At 35.8% G+C, this 9194-nt stretch overlaps 1 protein-coding gene across 1 annotated transcript; it reads right to left on the bottom strand.

Annotated features, from left to right (window-relative positions):
- Window positions 1–4418: 4418 nt before the first annotated feature.
- On the bottom strand, window positions 4419–7821 carry LOC129216659 (uncharacterized). The gene is made up of 2 exons (XM_054850876.1): window positions 7564–7821; window positions 4419–5999 (listed from the first exon to the last, which is right to left on the bottom strand). The coding sequence occupies exons 1-2, from the start codon at window positions 7819–7821 to the stop codon at window positions 4419–4421; spliced, it is 1839 nt and encodes a 612-aa protein (XP_054706851.1).
- Between the last annotated feature and the right edge of the window lie 1373 nt (window positions 7822–9194).

Raw genomic sequence — 9194 nt, 5'->3', positions numbered from 1 at the left:
CATGTACTCATTTTTTTGAGAACATTCTGGTAATCAAGTATGAGTACACATTTGTTTCAATTATAAACACATTCATTAATTAATAATGAGTTTTTAGCTCAGTTATATGTATTCATTTTTGAGTACATTTTAAAATCAAATATAAATACATTAATTAATAATGAGTTTTTAGCTCAGTTATATGTACTCATTTTTGAGTACATTTAGAAATCAAATATAAACTCATTCATTAATCAATAATGAGTTTTTAGCTCAGTTATATGTACTCATTTTTGAATACATTTAGAAATCAAGTATAATGGCTTATTTCAAATATATGAATTGGGTCTGCTCACTTTTGAAAACATTTTGAATTCACATTCTAAGTATTGCCACGCACTTTAGTGCAATTATCATTTCAGTCATTTAAAAGTCCATAAAAATTTTTGAGTAAAGTAGTGTGAAAATAAGTGAATTATGTGCTCCATTTTTTTAAATGCATAATGTAAAAACAATTCCGTAAAAATTACGGTTTTTTACCGGCAGCTGGGTTGGTTGTGCAAAACTGTAAAATTTGCGGAGAATACCCCTCAATAGAATGGTGTTTTACTATACAAGGTCAAATTTTTCCCATAAAATTTACAGAGGGGCCGTGGTAGCCCGATCGGTAGAGTGTCGGATTCGGAGCCGGGGGGCCTCGGGTTCGAACCTCGATGGTCGAAGACCCACCGTCGTCATTAAAGGGGACTGGGCGACGTTAAATATGCTCGTGGTCTCAATGTCCTCCAAGTGAAACGATACCTCTGGGGGTGCTAATTTCAGGTAGCTATTAGCTCCTGGATTAGTTCAAAATTCTCATTTACTGTTGGATCCGGTGGTGGTGCTGCCATCTATCGGTATAAAAAATAATGGAGGCAAGGCACTTAGCATGCAGATCCCTTGACATAATACAGTTGTAGTCAGTTATGACTCGGAATCGGAATTTACAGAGTATACCCGTAAACATGACTTTTTTTTTACCATACAAGAACAATTTTGCCCCGTAAAAATTACGGATTAGGTCCGTACTTACAACGGTTTTTGACCATACAATAACTATTTCCCGTTAAACATTACGGAGTATACTTGTTAATTAATGTCCAGTAAATGGTACAAAGTCAATCCATAACCAGAATGCTATTGAAAAAAAAGTTTTAATAAGTTCGAAACAAATCCATGGTTATGAGTTTTTTTACCATAAACGAACGTGTTTTTCTTTAAAGTAGGTTTTTTACAATGTGAGATTGAATTCTCCCAGTACAAGTTATTAAGTACATTCATAGTCAATATTTGTTACTACATGAGAACAAGTTTTCTCTGCACAAGTCACAGGAAAAAGTAAATACATGCAGTCAAATCAGTTTTTTACTATGTTTGAACAAGTTCTCTCTGTGTGTGTTAGTTGGGGCAGCGGTGGCTTGATCGGTAAGGCGTCGGACTTGGGACCGGAGGGTCCCGGGTTCGAACCTCGCTGGTCGAAGACCCACTGTCTTCATTAATGGTGACTGGGGGACGTTAAATATGCTCGTGGTCACAAAGTCCTCCAAGTGAAACGATACCTCTGGGGGGTGCTGAACCAGAGATTGCTGATTTGTAGTCTGGTTGCGCTGGCGGTAGTTACGTAACCTTTGTTCAATCAAACCACTGGAGGCAGCCCCCTTAGAGCCAGGGCAAAACCATTGTTCCTATCAGAAAAACACAAGTATAATAATGTTAATATTTTTTTTATAACTGACAATTTATATCATGGAAAAAAAAGAATTATTTTTTTAAATATTACACTGTTTAAAGATATATTTATGTATCCAGTAACAGAATTTGTTTCAGTAGTCAGCGACTCAGATAAAAAATTTGTCTACAACTTAAATCAAAACCAGATACTCCTTACACTTAAATAGTTACTAAGATACATAAAAATAAAATTATACGCACACATGCTACCCACGGATCATGTCATAATTTTAGGTGTACTTGCTTTTTATAGTATCTATGCTTGGTACATATGGCGGGTATAAATTTAGGAACTAAATAGGGTTATCGCAACGGTCGCATTTTACCTAAAATGCGAAAATACTGTTCAAAATGCAAAAATGAAACACGGCTCTTTTTTGCTTCAATATAATAAGATAAAGAAGGAGCAAAAAGGTGCACAATCCGATAGAGGAAGCAAGTATGGCGATTTTAAACTTAAATAGGTTTTTTTCTTTTTTTTTAAAAATTTGCTACCTTAATACTAAGAACAATTCTGAGTTTTTCATTTCAAATTTTTAACAAAATATTGCCTTTTGTGCTTTATTTCTTCAAAGATGTTGTTCGATAGCTGCGATAGCGGACTGTATTTTTATGCGGAAAGGAGCTGGTAGATGCGGGGTTGTTCATATATATGCGATGCGATGAAATTTATGCGATATAATGAATAAAATAAGACAACTGACCACACATCATCCTTGTTCCACCATTTATTGCGACTTAAAACAAAACAGAATGAAAAATGCATGCCAAAATAAAAACTCGTCTGCAGATAAAAATCGTCTGCGTTATTATTCAATTCAGAGCAAGGCTAAACTTAAGCAGCGGAACTTCCCTTAACGCTAAACACACAACATTCCGCCCGGCATTGAAAGAATTTTCAATAATTGTCACATTATATGAGATGCGTTTTTTCACAAAAGAAATTGTTAACACTCCTTTTGTCCTGGCAGGACACATATCTTTGATATCCCTCTTGTGTAAATATTTGATGATGTTTTTACTTTGACCACCCTAATATTTCCATCTGAACCAGGTGTAGTCTGTATAATTCTGCCAAAGGTCCATTTACCTGGGGGTAAGTTATCATCTTTAAGAAGAACCATAGTACCAATAGGAATATTACCTTGTTTGAAACACCACTTAGTACGGTTTTGGAGATGATTTAGATAATCTCTTTGCCAACTTTTCCATATCAATTGCGAGTACCTTGTAAGTTTTTGCCATCTTGACAAGTGATTTTCATTAGTTTCAATTAATCGTGGCTCTGGAATTGCGTCAATTGGACGACCGATTAAGAAATGGCCTGGAGTGAGAACTTCGTATTCATTAGAATCTGATGGCAAGGGAGTTAAAGGACGCGAATTTAATATGCCTTCTATTTGAATAACGATAGTCAAAAATTCTTCTATTGTAAGTCTAACATTGTTTAAATTTCTTTTCAAATGGTATTTAACCGACTTAACACCAGCTTCCCACAAACCTCCAAAATTTGGGGAATTGGGAGGAATAAATTTCCAAATTACTGATTCAGAAGTTAAATAATTAGAAAAACTGCTATTTTGCTTAGTAACAAGTGATAACCATCGTTTTAACTCCGAATCTGCACCTTTAAAATTAGTGGCATTATCTGACATAATAGTTGAACTTTTCCCTCTGCGAGCAAAAAAACGCTTTAGAGCAGCTATGAAAGCTTCTGAAGTCAGCTCTGTGACTAATTCAATGTGAATAGCTTTTGTAGCCAAACAAATAAATAAAGCTAAGTAAATTTTGGAATAGATTCCCTTTCTTTGGTTCTTGTATTTAATTTCAAACGGACCACAAAAGTCAACTCCCGCAACATTAAATGTAAAATTAGGGTTGGTCCTTTCAGATGGAAGATTACCCATAATTTGTTGTGCAGTAACAGGTTTATTTTTGAAACACGTAATGCATTCATGAACTATCTTTCGTGCAGTACTTTTACCATTAATTGGCCAATATTGCATGCGAACATGATGCAGCAATGATTGTGGACCCAAATGTAAGTACTTTTTATGGAAATATTCAAAAATTATTGAAGTGAGTTTATGGCTCTTAGGTAAAATAATTGGATGTTTATGATCAAAATTTAAGTTGGAATTATTTAACCTACCTCCCACTCTAAGAATTGAGTCCTTATCTAGAAATGGATTTAAAAATTTAAGTTTACTTTTCCGAGCTACTGATTCGTTTTTCTTCAGCAGTTCTATTTCTTCTGTGAATTCCACTTCTTGAACAGATTTAATCAAGAATTTAGTGGACTGCTCCAACTCTTGGATACTTATCTGACCCTTAGAGCTGCTTCGGCCCTTAGCAAATCTGAAAATAAAACATAATGTGCGAATAATTTTAGAACAACTGTTAGAAATATTTAGGACTGTCTCAATAAACGAAGTGTCTTTCGTTAATGTCAAACAAATGTTCTTTTTGAGTTCAATTTCATAGGTGTTAGAGTCTAGATAATTTGTAGAGGTTTCTGTCATTTTCTCTTCCAACATGTCTTGTAGTAGAAATTCCGGACCCTTAAACCACAAAGATGAGAGTTGAGAGCTGCTTGCTCCGCGTGAGATCAAGTCTGAAGGGTTCTGTTCGGATGCTACATGTTTCCATTGGTAGGCTTCAGTAAGTTGTTAAATGGTAGAAACTCTGTTGCCAACGTAGGTCTTTAATTGATGCGAAGGAGTTTTGATCCACGCAAGTGCAATGGTGGAATCTGACCACAAGATGACTTCCTTGACATTCATTTTCAAAGATTTTAAGGTTTTTTGTGTTAATTCTGCGAGTAGATGACAAGCGGAGAGTTCTAAACGGGCAATTGACATTTTCTTCAGTGGAGCTACCCGAGATTTGCTACATATTAGATGCGAGGACACTTCATGAGATTCAGAAATGCTCTGAAGATAAATAGTTGCTCCGTAGGCAGCTTCTGATGCATCTGCGAAACCGTGTAATTTTAATGTGTCACCGTCTTCATTTTCTAGGTAACGCTGCACTTTAATATTTTCTATCTCCTTTAAGGATATCACAAAATTACGCCATTCAGTTGCGATTGAATCTGGTAACTTGTCTTCCCATTTTAGTCTAAGTAGCCACAGTCTTTGCATAAAGATTTTTGCCTTACATATTATAGGGCCAATTAAGCCAAGAGGATCATACAATTTTGCAATGTCAGATAGAACGTCTCGTTTGGTGTAACTTATCCTGGGTTTCAAGGAAACCTTGAAGGAAAATTTGTCTTCTGTTGGGTTCCAATTTATCCCTAAAGCTTTTTTCTCATTTTCCGATTTCTCGTCAAAACTATGATTTTCTCCAGCCGAATTAAAAATGGAATTGCTGACATTTGAGCTCCATTTATGAAAAAACATGCCACTGGTTTTAAACATTTCCAAAAGTTGTTTTTGGACCTCTTCAAATTCCTTAATGGTTGAGGCTCCTGATACCACATCATCCATATAGAAATCACTTAGAGTTACAGCAGACGCAAGAGGAAATTTTGATGCTTCATCATATGCAAGTTGTTGAAGTGTTCTAATAGCTAAATAAGGGGCACTTGATGTCCCGTATGTTACAGTCTTTAACTTAAATGTAAGAACAGGGTCTTCTGCCGTCTTTTTCCACAAAATTCTTTGGAGATTTTGCTGAGATGGATGAATTCCAATTTGCCTGTACATCTTCTTAATATCGGCTATGAATGCGTATTTATGTTTGCGAAATCTAACCATTATGTCAAAAATATCTTCTCGGACGTCACCTTTCAATAAAATATCGTTAAGGGATTTTCCAGAAGTTGTTGCGGCCGATGCGTTGAAGACGACACGTAATGGAGTTGTCTGATTTTCTGGTTTATATACTCCGTGATGCGGCAGATAATAAGATTTTTCTTTGATATCTTCATCTGAGATAACTTCCATGTGATTTAGATCTTCGTATTCTTGCATGAAGTTTTGATATAATTGCATCATTGTTGGTTTGTTTTTCAATTGCTTCCAAAGGCTTTCAAGTCTTCGTTCTGCATTTGCTCTGGAATCTCCTAAGCAGGAAGGTTCTTCTTTAAGAGGCATAGAAACAATGAATCTACCGTCATTATCTCGATTATACGTTGACGTAAAATATTCTTCGCAAAATTTCGCTTCATCGCTAATGATGTGTTTATCGTCTTCCACGTTTTCAATGTTCCAAAATTTCTGAATACTTTGCTCAAGAGTCCAAACCTTTAACAAAACCACAAAATTTAAATTCGGATGCGCTTGTGCTTGTTCCAGTAGCTATATAGCCAAAAACTGTCTCTTGAAATCTTAAATCCGGTGAAGGGGTTCGAAATTGTCCAGTTTTTATGATTTCCCAAAACAACTCTGCGCCAATTAATAAATCAATTTTATTTGGAGTGCCAAAACCCGGATCTGCTAGGATTACGCCTGGAGGCAATGTCATATTTTTTGTACTTAGGACATAGGATGGGATGACATCAGTAATTCTTGAAAGAATTAATAAATCTAATTTTCTATTAAAAGTGCGATTTTCATTCGAAATTACTGCTTTTATTTTTGAAAATAGTTTCACTGAACTACCATTGATGCCCGAAACGGACGCGTGAAACCTTTCTTTCCTTAAATTCAATAAATCAGCGAATGCAGCTGTAGTGAAGCTGCTTTGGGAACCACAATCTAGGAGAGCACGTCCAATAACTGGATTTCCAGAAGCATCTAAAACTGAAACAAGTGCAGTTGACAAAATCACATTTCGCTCTGCTGAGGGAGTATAGCCAGCGAAAGTCCTAACGTCTTGGACAGCGGGAGAACCATTGTCAGGGGTATTGTCTGGGAACTGCAATTTTTCAATTGTATCCAAAGACTGGAGAGGGGGTGTGGGTTTCGTAGTCTCTCTGACTTTGTGCAATAAGCTGTTATGCCTTTTCCCACAAGTAAAACAGAAATGTTTGGATTTACATGAATTAAGTTGATGCTGATAGCTTAAACAGTTAGTACATAAATTATGTCTCTTTACTGTGTCCCATCTTTCTTGAACATTAAACTGTAAAAACTGCTTACATTTAAATATTGCATGATCGGGAGATGAACATAAAATGCACAAATTTTTATCACTATTTATCATTAACGATTTTGGGTTAAATTTTTGTTCTGACACATTTTTTGAGGTTTTATGATAAACATTCCTCGATACATTGTCCAAAACTTGACACCTTTTTTCTAAAAATGATAGAAGCTCTTCCAATTTCGGAACTTCTTTGGAGCTTGCGTTTAGCTCAAATTGCTTGCGAGATTCTATGTCTAGTTTTTCTAAGATGATATTTATCAATAAAATATCACTTAAATGATTTCTCTCATATTTGAGGACTTTAAGGGCACGAATATTTTTATTAATAGTGTCAATTAGATGTCTAAGTTCTTTAGTGGATTGTTGCTGAATTTTAGAATACTTAAGAATAGAATTTACGTGTGTTTCTACAATTATTCTTTCGTTTTCATATCTTTCTTCTAAAGCTTTAAATAATGAGTCGTAAGTGTCTTCTGCTGACATTAAATGTTTTGCTTCACCGACTAAGCAAGATTGTAAATATTGAAGTTTGTGTACATCTGATAATTGGTTGTTACTATTAATTATACTATTGAATTGCATTTTAAAATTGTTCCATTCTTCAATTTTACCTGCAAACTTTGAAATCGAAAGTTCCGGTAATCTAACTAATGCATTGTTTTTACTTTCATTGGTAGAATTATTTTCTTCATGCGTTGAAAGAAATGTATAAATTCTTACCTCTAATTCTTCAGTTTTCGATTCTAATTCATCGAGATCCTTTTCAATCGGAGGCAAATCTTCATCTTTTTCAATTAGCTGATAATACTGAGAACGCAATTCTGAAGCACTTTCTTGAATTCTTTTCAAGGCTTTAAGTTTAATATCCAGTTCAATTTTTGAAAATGTCCATTCTTTGTCCTCGAAGAATAGTCCTAATTTAGTTACTTGCGTTTTTAGTGCGCCCTTTTGGCGGTTTAAGGCAGTTATTTTCGCCATTTTCTACTGAGAACAACTGTTTTGAAGTTCTGTAATGCGATGCAAATAATCAATGTTCTCCGGCTCGACGGACCAATTTGTTCGATAGCTGCGATAGCGGACTGTATTTTTATGCGGAAAGGAGCTGGTAGATGCGGGGTTGTTCATATATATGCGATGCGATGAAATTTATGCGATATAATGAATAAAATAAGACAACTGACCACACATCATCCTTGTTCCACCATTTATTGCGACTTAAAACAAAACAGAATGAAAAATGCATGCCAAAATAAAAACTCGTCTGCAGATAAAAATCGTCTGCGTTATTATTCAATTCAGAGCAAGGCTAAACTTAAGCAGCGGAACTTCCCTTAACGCTAAACACACAACAGATGTCAAGGCTGATTTTTAGCATTCTGCTTAAGACTTTCCCCAATTTTAGCGTTTTTGCTGAAGAATTTTCAAACTCGGCTTAAACCCTGGAACTAAATTATCTTTCAAACTCTTAAATCCAGTTCCGTATCAGCTACCCCCTCTCCCACCAAACGCAAATGCTCCTATCTCCTTGCGTTTATGCAACTATGTTTGATAGAGCAATTATAATTTAATGGGGAAAATTCTCTCAATTAAAATATTTATACTTATTGGGTGTCGCCAGTCACCGGCGGACCGTATGCCACAAGCGAGGGGTATTCCCCCCCTCCCCCCCCCCGACTATCTTTGCAGTCTATCTCTGCTATTTATTCTATATCTATCATCGAGTTTCTGCTATTGCATAGAAACTACTTTTCCTTAAACTTCAAATTCAGTAGGACTCGACCGATGCATCGGCCTGGCCGATGCATCGGCCTGGCCGATGCATCGGCGCCGATGGTTCAACAATTTAGCCATCGGCATCGGCATCGGTGGCCGATGCTAACTTGCGGGAAACATTTGCTGTTTTACTTTTTAATACAAAGTAAAGAGAGTTATTGTTTTCATATACAATTGTTTACTTAAATTTCAGTATGAATTTCTATTTTAGTCACCCCTAAAAGAGTTTTTAATACTGCATTCAGATTACCAAACGAGTTAAATATTGCGTTGTTTCTTGCAGCTGGATGTACGTATATATCTCTCATAAGTCATAACTCTAAGATGGTAAGCTGTAGAAGGTAAAGTTTTCGCATGTGGGGTGTGCGTACGTTCCAGTTGTGCACTTCCTTTTTTGTTTTCGATCGGGTGTTCTGCAAAGCCGGTTTACTTACTTTTTATAGCTATTAATTACTTATTTTAATGCAAAACTAATCTAGCGTCTCAGACTGACAATCATTTGGTGATATATTGCCGAATTGGAGACAAATATGAGATGGTAAAACCGGTTTTTGTGTCATTTTGGTAGATTCCTGTTG

Source organism: Uloborus diversus, chromosome 2, assembly GCF_026930045.1.
Source record: "Uloborus diversus isolate 005 chromosome 2, Udiv.v.3.1, whole genome shotgun sequence".
Lineage (NCBI taxonomy): Eukaryota > Metazoa > Arthropoda > Arachnida > Araneae > Uloboridae > Uloborus > Uloborus diversus.
The sequence above is the reverse complement of the archived record's forward strand: the minus strand, read 5'-3'. Positions and strand labels throughout refer to the sequence as shown.

What these genes read in the sequence shown, in the direction of transcription:
- LOC129216659 (XM_054850876.1), bottom strand. Translation starts at nt 7,821, where the DNA reads ATGGCGAAAATAACTGCCTTAAACCGCCAAAAGGGCGCACTAAAAACG. An exon ending in CGAAAACTGAAGAATTAGAG is followed by an intron (nt 6,000 to 7,563) that starts GTAAGAATTTAT and finishes GTTTTGTTAAAG; the next exon opens with GTTTGGACTCTTGAGCAAAG.